The 13164-nt window shown below is 41.4% G+C and overlaps 1 protein-coding gene across 7 annotated transcripts in view; it reads right to left on the bottom strand.

The window, feature by feature from the left end:
• Nucleotides 1-12900, bottom strand: part of phactr4a (phosphatase and actin regulator 4a) — a 30861-nt gene extending 17961 nt beyond the window's left edge. For 2 of the 7 annotated variants that reach the window (XM_020606403.1, XM_020606404.1), the window contains exon 1: nucleotides 2288-2784. In XM_020606403.1, the coding sequence (XP_020462059.1) occupies nucleotides 2288-2345 (58 nt within the window). In that variant the 5' untranslated portion in view covers nucleotides 2346-2784. The other 5 variants (XM_020606407.1, XM_020606406.1, XM_020606409.1 and 2 more) reach the window with 5 other exon arrangements.
• Nucleotides 12901-13164: the final 264 nt, after the last annotated feature.

Below are 13164 nucleotides of genomic sequence, written 5' to 3'. Positions count from 1 at the left end.
CCCCGGGGAAGACCCAGGACACGCTGGAGGGACTATGTCTCTGGGCTGGCCTGAGAACGCCTCGACATTCCCCCGGAGGAGCTGGAGGAAGTGTCTGGAGAGAGGGAAGTCTGGGCATCTTTGCTTAGACTGCTGCCCCCGTGACCCGGTTCCGGATAAGCGGAGGAAAATGGATGGATGGATAGATGTTACACAGCACTTCTCACATAGATATTTTTATATCTACACACACGACACCTTTATTTGTCAGAGGGGGGCAACTACCCAAACATCTGTACTTTCACTGTCAGTGTAAACATGTTCGGGTTCAACCCGGGCTCTGCATCAGTGGAGGCTTCACTAGGGAACGCAACACATACAATCAACTAGCAGATTAGTGGCAATCGGTGATACGAACATGACATAAGAGCATTTCCCAAATACTGCTACATGTAACACAAGATGGGACAGGAGGTGTGTACTCTGCAGCCTAGACCTCCTTTTTAAGTGTCTCTTTGTCATCACACTGATCTTCTGGGAGCAGACAAAAGCATGTCTGATACGTTGTCATTAGTCAGCAATATTTTCAGTGGTCTGTTTAGATGTTGATTTCCTGAGTTGTCTACTGTTTTTGTGTGTCAAAGCACGTGTTTTTGTTTGGCATAGTTGGGAGTGTTTAGCGAAACACATGAAATTATTTGGCAGCTTTAATCTACTTTGATAAGCTATTTACCCATTCTCCACGACACCCTGGGCTACAGGAGATCTTAAGAGGCATTTTCCTCATTTTAACTTTCAACAGACAAAATTATCTAGTTAATTACTTAATTAAATCCAGAAAATAACTGATAATTACATTAATTGATAAAGAAAGTAATCATTAACTGCAGTAGGGGGTCTAAATTGCCCGTAGGTGTTTGTCTACAAGTCAGCCCTGTGATAGACTGGCGACCTGTCCAGGGTGGACCCCTCCTCTCGCCCAATGTCAGCTGAGAATGGGTCCAGCCCCCCCACAACCCTCTTCAAGAAAAAGTGGCATAGATTATGGATGGTTGGATGGATGCAGTACCAGGACAGATAATTTGCCAAAACACACATTTAAGTGCTGGCTATCTGGGACTCAACCAAAGATGTCCAAGAAAAGTCAGTCTTCAAAGAATGTTAGGAACACACTGTGTGGAGTAAAGCAGGCCTTTGCATATATGCATGAAATCCCATGCTTAAATACAAGCACACAGAGGTTAGTGAATTGGCCCACGCAGCTATTCCTGACACCAGTGGGTGTTAAACTGGGAGGAGTGGGGGGTGGCAGTGAATTGGAAGAACACTGGTGCAAAAGAAGTGTTATGTGGTGACCACGGAGCATGACAATCTGAGATGGCTGCTTTTCAAAAACCACCAGACAAGTGAAGGCACAAACCCGCAACAGACGAGGTGAAGGACAGTCAAGACCAAAAAGTCTTAGAATGCTCAGACTTAACACTAACACACAGGCTACAGGTCTGCACTTATAAAGCCAAAACATTGGCAACATCAACTTCTGAAAAATGGTCAGCCAATCTAACTTAAAGGACTAATAAAAGAATGAATGTTGCATTAACCAGCTGGTGTGAATGCAATACCCTGCACTCCTCTAGTCAAGCTGTCCATATGACTCATGCCAATCACAGGGCATGCTGACACCAGCTACACATAATAGAAAAGCACACTATGGGCAAAAATACATCTTGCACAGAAAGCAAATATGTAATGAAGAGAATGTTCTTATTTGTTTTATGTAGGTAAGAGAGCTGAAAAAAGTTTCAGCAAAACACCAACAGTAAAATATTGATCCCACAAATAATAAGTGAACAGCTCAGCACTTAAACAGAAGGCCATGCCTAAAGCGGTTATTAAACTGATTCAGGGGCTTTATTACTGTTAGTCATTTAAATATTGGCAACACAGTTGCACATGGGGAGAGTTGGTGTCAGCTGGTGCCTTGTACCCCGAGATCTTGTTTTTCAGAAAGACTTCGAGAGGGAGACTGAGTGCTGTGTGCACCCAGAGAGACTTTTGTGTGGGTCGTGCATTTCACAATCACCACATTCCACTGGCATGCATTTTTCTACACCTGTCTGTGCCTGCTGCCTTCTAGATTCTCTCTGGTTTAAAACACCTGATCATATATACATACCATCCTCTTGTTTTTTACATTTTTCACAAATGAAAACATGGCTGTCAAGCCATATCCCCCTGTCTATAATGAGCCAAAGGTATGTTACTACTCAGCAACTACTCAGTTTTTAGCCTCTGGTCTCAGACTCACCCGCGTTCTGTTGGGCTGGTTGCTGGGCCACTGTCTCACTGCTAGCACTGTGTCCCATGCTACAGCTCCCGTCCCCACCAGCCTACTAGGCTCTGCCTCTCCTGAGGCCCGTGGCAGCAGAGGAAAACCCAAAGTCACCTCGCTCTTCTCCAAGCAGACACAGAGCTCCTGTAACTCCACACTGTCTTGGCTGCTCACCTGTGTCGTTCAGTCTCTCTTGCCTTACCCTCCCCCTCCCCTCATCCTGTGTTTTTGGTCTCTCCCTCCTTCTTTCACTTTAAAACACAAACACACTCAGTCATTCTGCTCTTAGGTCCCTCCTTTCTCAGAGCTCTGACTTCATAAATAAGGTACACCAATAAAGTAATCCAGTAGTCTTAGATGCCTTTCATTCCTGAGAGTGGATTTTTCGGGGGCAAAGTTCGCAGCAGGCGAAGCGCTGAGGTTTGACCAGTCTGGCCGTCAAGCCTTGAGCGATTTGCAATGTGGTGTGGTGCCCCTCTAGCACGATTTCACAGACTGACAAAATACTATTCCCTGAAGGGCGAGGGGCGGGCTCTGCAGGGTGAGGTAACTTGAGAAGTGGAAGGTAAGCTCAGCCAAGATGGAGCTCAGTAACACAGCAGAGGAAGTGACACAGCAGAGGTGTTCTGTGACTCTCTAGGGGTTGTCCTTTTGAACCATGAAATGACTTCCCTAACTGATAAGAACTTGATTAAACTGGCTACTTTACAGCCATAACTGTAACTAGTACTGTAGCTATGAAAGCTTTTATTACGATAAATATTTAATACTTGTGTTGGAAATAAAAACAGAAATCATGTTTTTAATATGTAAAATAAAATTACAGAACTCTTTGCTGGAAACCTCTGCTCTTTAATTTTACAAAGGCTATCTCTCCAATTCTCTGTGTAACACACTGAAACACAGCACCTAAGCTGACACAAGGCCAAAACTTGTCTGGAGGCTTCAGGCTCAAAAACTCCCCCACGCAGAGCAGAAACAGGGATTTCTGTCCGAGCACTTTGTGATTACGATACATGTAATCACTGTGTGGGAGCTGCACAGGCTCCTTCTTGCATAGAGATAGGGCTGGGCGATAAATCGATTTTATCGATTGACTCGAATGTGTAGTTTACATCGGTGTGTTTGAATGAAAATAGGTTTTATCTTGAACATCCGCCGACACTCCCCTCTCGGCTCCCGTAGTTCCAAGTAGGCTCCGCCCGCGCGTTTGCCATAGAGATAGCATGGCAGTGAGCATGGAAGAACTCGTTCAGAAAAAAGGCACGGTGTCATCAGTAATATGGATTATTGGTTCGGTTTTGCCATGTCAGACGCAGAACAAACAACACCCCGCTGCAAAGTGTGTTTAAAGTCTGTTGCTACTAAAGGTAGCAGTACAACCAATTTAATGCAGCACCTCAAACAGAGGCATGCTGCTGAGTAGGAGAGATGTCACGCCCTACGAAACGAACGAGACAGCGGGAGCCAAAGTACACCCACCAAAAAACAACCCACAGTCTTACAAACATTTACAAATGGTATCCCGTATGATAAGAATGGGACCCGATGGAAAGCGATCACGGAATCTGTCGCGATGTATATCACAAAAGATATGGTGCCCATATATACACTGTGGAAAATCCGGGGTTTAATCACATGCTGAAAGTTTTGGACACCAGGTATGTTTTACCAAGCCGCAAATATTTTTCTGAAGTTGCCTTGCCTCAGCTATATAACAATACACGCCAAAGGATCACTAGGGAGCTGGAAGGAGTGTCGTTTTACTCCGCAACAACAGATTTATGGCGAAGCGTCTGCTTCCAAACAGCTTACTTTCCCGACGACCATAAAGGCGAAATAATTGCCCAGGGGCAATTGTTATGTTATGTTATGTTTTCACTGTTTACAATGGCAGGGCCAGCCATCTTGTATTTTGGCTTCTTTCCTCATTGCACTTTTTTCCCCAGAAGGTAAAATCAAAACAAAATAAAGTAATATTTGTTTTGAACAATTTCTTTGTCATCTGCATATTTATTTTAAGTGGGGGGGGGGTAAGCAACAGAAGAGCAAACTATCCATACATCATCGCTCACTCACTTCGTATAATGCCATACAACTGTTGCTCCCTCTGCAGTCCAATCAATGCTACAGCACTGAAGCAAACCTCCGACACTGGAATATGTGGATTGCAACATCCCCTCTTTTGGTACGTGACAGAAATTAGCACAACATACCTTGATATCATTGTTAAATGAACAAGGACGACAACCGATGACATATTCTAACTGATGACTCATCGATTAAATCTTTTTTCCACTGTTTCCAAAAAGCTGCAAGCTTTTAAACACTTAACCGAGAACAAAAACAGCAACTTGATGACTAATAAAAATACTATTATACTATGTCATCATGACATCAAAACATGCAATGTAATGAAACAAGCCAACATGCCTGAAGACTTTGCCCTTACACATCAAAATAAAAGAACATGAAAAGCTACTAAATATAGCCACGGCTTCACATCAGCTTTTAAGATAGAGTCAAGGAGGAAGTCTTTATTTTTAGTGTTTGACCAGTAGGCAGGGATGAGTAGATCAAGCATGCTCAATCTGTTCCTGTCATGACGCAGTTGTCTATAAAGTGCTCTTCGAGCCATGCCCTGTCTTATCTTGCAATTTCAATGAACTAACTGATAATTTGCTCTCAGTACTGTCTCCTTCATGATGTGACCTTCTTAAAAAAACAAACATATTGCCAGTCATGAAAGTGGCCTAACAGTTTAAATGACCTGAACAAAAATACTATAAAAGCATACAACTAAAATGTAAATCTTCAACATACTACATTTCATCAACAGAAAGCGGGTTTACTCACAATTATATTTGGACTGCACAGCCATCCCAGGTATTTCCCACAGATGTCACAAATGCACTACAACAGTTCAGTCTGTATACAAAGATCCTCCGAGCAATGGGTGTGTGTTCGTGATACGCTGAGGTTGTTAGATGATCAAGGTTTGTGGCGATATTGACACAAAGCCGCACGTGGCAGTGAGAGAAACCAGCAGCTCTGCTACCTACAGGTGTGTCCTCTCAGCGAGGGCCAATCAAATAGCTGCAGTGTCAACAGTACAGTGTGTCCCAGGGCCAGCTCCTTAACACACATCCTCACAGTATCGCACCGTGTTTGGTGACTCACCATTTTCTGTCATCATGATACTATGGCTGAGATAACATCGGTCTCACTATAGTCGGCACATACACTGAAATAAAAACCTTTAGCCTAGATCAGATGGTGATGGAATGTTTCAATTCCTGACATATGGTCTGAAGAAAAGTGTTTAGATTTAGATTTTTTTGCTGACATGTTTATCCAGCACAAAACCAAAACAACAGCCTGACAAACTACAAATTTTAACTTGCATTTTAAAAGCAAAAAGGCTGTTTTACTTACCAGGATTTTCCATCACAGTGTCCAGAACTCAGCAGTCAGCAGGCACCTGAAACAAATTAATCACTGAATAGAATTGCCATTTTTAAAAAAAAGTCAAATTTTCAATACTATATCACAATGCAGTGTCTAATTACAAGAGATTTTTAATTTGCTCACTTGTTAGTCTCACATCAGTTAGTCTAGTCACTAATGACCCCAGTTTTCCATCATTTCTCAGTAAATCAATCAGTGACTGATAAAATTGATGTTCTCTGCCTCTAGTGGGGGTCAGACTGAAGCTGAACAGAAGCTCTGTTAATGGATTAATTAACTCAAACCAACTGAAAATCCAATCTGAACCCTGCTCAGCAAATGTCATGATGGAATGTTGAGGAGAATGGGAATACGTTCTTTCCCACAGGAACAAAATCTAAAGACCGAGGCACACTCGAACAATACTGTACAGCCCTTTCACCTGTATTGTGTTTGAAGCCCTTTAGTTTAGACAAATCACATACAGAGATTGGTTGGTAATATGATGTTCCTGTAGCAGCCAACAGGTGCTGGCTTGTAGAAATCACACTTGCAAACTGTTCAAATGGAAAAAAGTTGACTCAGCCTTTGCGTCGTGTGGACCACACTGAGCATGGAGAAAAGAAAGAAGAGCAAAGAATGGTCAGAGGATGTGAGAACCACATAGTGGGAAAGCCCGGTCAGTCCCAAGGCTAGAAGTCGGACAAACAATTTTCAGTGCTGAAAATTCAACAGTGTTTCCTTCTGAAATCAGATCAGCATTTTGCTTGGTGCCCATTCACTAGGCTACATGTTTCAACAGTAATATATTATGTAACTGAAGTTATGTTGAAGAACCTTTACTAAAAGTTTGACAGTAATACGTGTCGTGTACAGTTGTGAGGATTACACTGCCTGGTTTAAATTTATGTGGGACTTGACTACCCAGTTTAAAGCTTTTTTTAGAAACGTAATCAAAAGTAATAAGTTACATTACTTTGATGAAATAATTAAAATACTTACATTACATTTTTAAAGGATAACGGTGGTCATTTTCTACAGCTTCTCAACCATCCCCACACAGAGACTAATACCAACAGTGAATTCTCTCTACTCACAGTTAATAATTGTCAGTCTCCACCCTGGATTATCTTATTTGTCTGTCCCACAGATCCCCGTTGTTGTTCAAAAACAACTATAAACATATCAGTGAAACACACTGCTGAACTGGGTGACATTGGATATGGCACAGATGAATGAGCTAACCCAGGCTGGAGACTGGCAGACATTAACTAAATATAATCTAACAACACTAAAATGGAGAAAGGGAATTAACACACCTCTAAAACCATTTCACCAACAAAATAGAGCATTATAACCTTCACGAAGGGAAAATGTATTAATTATAGTTGTATTGGTTCTAGTACTTTTGCACATGAAGATTTCAAATGTAAAAAAAACAAGTTTTATAGATGAACAACAGTAGGCTAACTTAATACAAATAAATAACTTGATACTTTAAAAGCTTTTTAATCCTCATGCCCACTAGACTGAAAGTTACCATTCCAGTCCAGCTCCCTAATATTAACAATGCTTTACTGAACACCTCACTTGAAACTGCCAAAGCTTGTAGCTGACTAAACAACACTTAAGCGACGTTTACGGACATCCCACCCTGCAAAAGCTCGTTTCAGGGAGAAAAGGTTCAATTAGCACAAAGTGAGAAGAATCACCGTGCTCGTTCGCTCCGTCTCGTCTCTCCTCCTCACTTGCTTGCACTAAAACATGGATTTCCAAGATGGATAACGCACAATTTGCAGGCATGAGCTAAAATGCACAGTGCATATATTTTTATATTTTTTTATGAAAAATTTATGAAGAGTTCTTTTTTAACTGCATTTTTCAGCAGTGGTCAAGAAGTAACTGTAATTTGCAGCCACACACTGACGTGACCTGCTCTCAGTAATGCCTGTAACGTCATCTGGACATGTGCAGGGTATTCTTTATTTATCAGAGTCATGAGCTGCATTCATGTGTTACTTTGTGGACTAATTATTGTGTGTGTGTCAGATCAGTGATTCTCAAAGAGCAGCTGGAGCACATTATGAGAAAATACAGTAGCCCATGTTGTTACGATGACAAAATAGCCTATGCTGTTATAACAAGAAAGAAAGAAAGAAAGAAAGTAACTTCAGCTTTTCCCGTTTAGGGGTCGCCACAGCAAATCGTCACAGTGACGACTCACATGTTGACATTTGGCACGTGTTTTACGCCAGATGCCCTTCCTGATGCAACCCTGACTCAAACCCGGGCCTTAACCACTAGCCTACCAAGAAAACATAGTATGTCATAAAAACATGAAAAATAAACTTTAATGTGAAAGCATCTAATAAAAACATTTGCCGTAGGCAAATCTTGTGCATTCTATAAAATATAATCCTGCAGGTGCCACTGGGCAATAACATTCACACTACTTGGTTTTAAATTCACTTTTTTTTTTAACATCCAGGCAACAACAGCTGGGCAAGGGGATTGATCATAGTGTCAAGATCAGGATCAGCTGACACTGACAAATAAAAACAACGTGTCGTCCCTCAATGAGAGCGCCACTGTAACTATTCAAATGATGGCCCTGCCTGCAAATGGTTAAAAACATCATCATGCTAACAGGGGTGGGTCTTAACGGCAGTATGAGGCTGCACTTTGGAACATCAACAACTGGTAGAACCCAAGCTGTGTGACTGAATAGGCTGCACAACATGTTCACTGCAGAGGAAAAAGGAGAGCGTGGCCTGACAGGCACACATTTGACCTTCTTATTACATGGTCTAGGTCAAGAGTTTCTGGTGTTCTGATGTAGTTCTACAGGCTCTCTGTGAACTTAGCTTTAAAATGTCATCATGATGAAACAACAGTACTACAGGCTAATGTGCTCAGCTCCAACATGCTGCCTTGTTATGCCAACTTACTTCTACTGAAGATCATCAATCTTTGATCCAACACACAAATGCTGTTCTTGCAATTTGGCAGTGATGTCTAGTTGCAGTGGGACAACTTTGCAGCAAAGTGATTATCGCGCTCCTGTAAAACACAGTATGCAACCAGACATGAACATAAAACAGGAGGACACAAAACCAACTTCCTTCTTGGTGCTGTGCTGGGCTTCTTAAAAAAACTTTTGATTAGATAAGGTTTTACCTGATTCCTTTTGGAAAGACACAGTGATCACCACTGAAAAAAAATATTCAGTTATGCTACTGAAATTTGTGAATTACCTGACACGCAATCTACAGAACCAAGTCTGCCCCAAATGTTTAAAGCAAGCAGTAAAAGCTTTCTTAAACAGCAGCCAACCCTCTGCTTGGTCAGCTTTGGTTCAGTCCAACTGGTTTGGCAAGTCTTTGGATAAAATGTACACACAGTACTGAACACTCAACAGCTGCATGCAGGTCTACATGTCCATACTGTACACAACTGATCATTTAAAAATCTACTTCTCTAGTGTGTACGTTCCCACTACATATTACCCTCAGGTTGTCCACATCACTACGTATACATGTACGGGGCTAATTATTCAGAGAGGTGCCTACAAGACTTGCAAAGGTTCAAGACTGATCAAATATAGTTAAATCCTAAGTGACTTAAATCAGGAAACTGAGCTCCTGGCAAAGTAAAAAAACTTATCTAACACAACTGCATGCTAATATTTTCTGCATGGAACAAAACATTCACTACCAAGTGTGCAATATCTATTATATCAGAGCTAATTAACAATGATGCCCTATTTGATTGTTTCCTTGCCATTTAAAAAGGCTTAATCTATTTATTATTGATTGTTTACAACCTGCCCAGAAAGAGAGAGAAGTTGATATGCACTTACGTAACTCACAAATAATTCACTAGACAAAGTTCAGAGCACTGCAACCCAATTCCTTTCTCAAATATCCTCCCAGTGCACTGAGCCTGGACGAGCTGCAGCTCCAAAGGGCAACAACTAGCTGCTGCAGGCAGGCAGCAAAGCAAACACTGAGTGAGTTAATGTGCACCGCTTTGTGAGCACAGAAACCGACAAACTAGAGCAGCTGATCCAGTTTTCCCACTGTAATGCTGAAGATCTCAGGACACCACGTGAACATGTACAAACAGTGAGGTTCACACCCAGTCCTGTGGTTATTTTATAGAGAAGCAGCAGCCCGGTCTCCAGATTAGCATATGTCTGGTTTCAAGTCACTGTTTCCAAGGATTTCTTTGTCTATCAGGCCCACGTGGTATCTCAGCATTAAAGCTTGTAAAAAATGGAGCACACTTAGCAAAATGGCAGCCAGATTTTCAGGTTTGGTAACAGGATCTAAGAGAGGTATTTCAGGACTTTCACACGGGTCAACACCTTTTTTATATTTCTTATGTAGGTGAGGCCTATGACCTGTTCACACACACAATACTGTACCTTGAGTCATGTTTGAACTATTTAGGACACACATCATGATCAACAACTCAGTATGAATGCATTGTACAACAATACCAATACACAGTAATATGTCAAATGTCCATGTTTGTCAGGTTGTAAATGAAGAGGCTCTGCATTTTTACATCATAATGTAAATAAAGGAAATAAACTACGACACTGTAAAAGATTTACAATCACTGCCGTCTATGAGGGTATACATTCAGAGACCATCATAATCTGAGCAGGTGGTTAGGTATTTATATTTTAGGATACTGATTTCCATGTTTCTGTGGTCTCAATATCCTAGCACCCACCATCAAACAACAACCAGGCTAATCTAATCATTTGATTTTCAAATGCATTTTTATTCACTTTACCCACCATTCTGCTTACTCTTACCTTATCTTGAATGCAGCAATAGTCTCATACCTGTGAGATTTCTTCCAGTGTTTTCACAGATGAGTGCATATTGTATCAAACAATGCCTTTATAACCTAACCATAAGTAACCAAGCCACTGGTAAATCAAAGTGCACTCTGGGAAGCCACAAAAAAGTTTACAAACTGCCTCTGTCAATTTATATCATGCTAATTGGATATGCTTATTTCTTGTCATCCAAATAAAATATAGAAATGCTGTTTGCACTTCAAGGTTACAGTAGTTCATACATTTTAAACCCTCCTGTTTATTCACTACAAGCTTCCAATTAGCCCATTAAAAACTCTCAGTTCATCAGACAAAAGGGACAAAGTACTGCAAAGCTGAGAGCAGCACAATCAGTTCATTCTGCAGACTTGGCAATCATTAAATAAAGACCCAAGCTGGAGTTTGTTTGGGAGCAAGATCTGTGGATCTCAATGAGCCACTGTCAGCATCGAGCTGATAATGGCACATACATCACATACACACAATGTTCAAAACCTAAACAACGTCATTTAAATACATCTATGTTTTCTATATAGTTCTATTCGAAGAACGGTATATAAAAATAGATGACACATCACCACTTCCGGCCTCTGTGCAAATGTGATGCCAAAATATCACAGATATGGGGGCTGCCATCTTTGCTCTTGTGGCACATTTTGCAACCAGATTCTGGTATCAGGCCACCAATCAAAACTACACATCACTACTTAAAACACAAGTCCTACTACCCACATTGGCAGAGAGAAATGTATTTTCATTTACTTTAAATTTTTAGTTTGGCTCATGTCCCACCCACTAACATGGTGGGACCCGCCTTCAAGGGCAAAGGACTTCACTTGTGGGAGATGTCACATTCAAACAAACAGAGTACCTCTGCTAATCCAGTCAAGATATGCGCCTAATTTTACACAGAATGTAATTTAAAAGTGCTAAATGTAACTGTTTAACTCTCAACTAATTGGACCACACAGATGACCTTTTTCTCCGGGGTAAAACTTAACACCAGACAAACAGCTGGTTACTGTATGTACTACAGAAAACATCAGTTACAAGCCGTGGGTGTCATTTGAATCCTCTGAAAATCAGTGCCAATCCCGTGCAACACACCCCATCACCACCAGTATCACAGCTATATTCCCTAATGCCACTAGTCTTTATGTATTTAGACTGAGACAAGTGAAGAGTCATCAACAATAACTTCACTATGTGCAAACAGAACATTAACATGACTGACCTGCTTACAATGCTGCCCATCTAGAACATATACAATAAGTTGCAGCTCCCTTTGTCTTCTCGGTGTTGTGCTCGAGGGTGTATTACTGCTCTCAGTCAGTGCTAAAAGCACCGGCTGCTTGTCGGAACACGCACACGGGCTGTGTGGTATGCAACGGAATGCGAGCTGCGTCCCTGCAAGCCAACCTTAAGTTTCCCCTTCAATCATTGTAGCGCATTCCGCTACGCCTTAAACGTAAATGTACCAAGTTAGAGGATTTACAAAACAATTAAACAGACAGCCAACACGGCCATAATAAGTCACCAGTAAGGTATTGCTGGTTAAACACCGCCGCCCTACAACGTTAACTATGTTAACAATAGGTGCATACTAACAGGCTAACATCAGACAGGCACAGGTAGGGCACAACAAGGAAAGGAAAGTTAGACGTAACAACGTGTATCAAGTGTGTTTGACAGTCTCCCTGTGCATTTCCCTTTTCTAAACTGACCAGCCAAAACCAGGTCCTTCAATCCCTGGCTGCTACCAAGTTAACCTAGCTAAAGTAGGTCAGAGCCAGAAACAGGTGGCTACTGTCCCTGTGCTGCAGTATTGGCTTTGTTGACGAAAGTAAATTAACTCCCACTCGTTCTAGATTAAACACCTAAATATTATGGTGTACAAAGGATACTCACCTTTAGTAGTACCTGGTTAAACTGTATGTAAATGTATCCAAAACACAGACGTGTTTTCCCTGTGCCTCGCTGTACCCTGATTACTTCTTACACTTGTCGCGGCTACAGAGTGAAAGCAACGCGGAACTAGTTTTACCAACTGCTCTTTGACCCAAATATAAACCAAAAGCAACTTTCTGAAGCAGGTGAAAAAGAATTTACAAGAGATACGTAAAATATTATATTCAAAGCATCTTTGTTAAAACTTTGTTGTCAAAAGTGTTGCGTGCTAACTCGGTAGAAAGATTAAACACCTTCGCGCATGCGCGCTTCTTACTCCCCCACCGAGAGGAAACACGCCACCGACAAACCTCGGGAGCCACCTGACCACACGAGCTGTCTGAAGGTCGGAGCAAATGGATATGTCTTCGTTTAAGTTTGGTAAAGAATGCGGTTTGATTGCTAAAACACTTTGTTTAGTGGTAAGAAAAGCCGGCAATCGTGGCTACAGCCAGGCGGATCCAAAACTTTTGTCCCTTCTCACCTATTATTTCATTAACCTTTTGTTAAATTCAAGGAAAGTGTGTGATTTTAATTTGAATTTTAAAATGCTGAATTGGTCTATGTCTTTTTGAACGTTTTGGGCTTATTCAGTCAAAGATAATAT

The sequence above is a fragment of the Monopterus albus genome, unplaced genomic scaffold (assembly GCF_001952655.1).
Source record: "Monopterus albus unplaced genomic scaffold, M_albus_1.0 scaffold77.1, whole genome shotgun sequence".
Classification (NCBI taxonomy): domain Eukaryota; kingdom Metazoa; phylum Chordata; class Actinopteri; order Synbranchiformes; family Synbranchidae; genus Monopterus; species Monopterus albus.
Note: the sequence above shows the minus strand (reverse complement) of the source record. Positions and strands in the feature narration are given on the sequence as shown.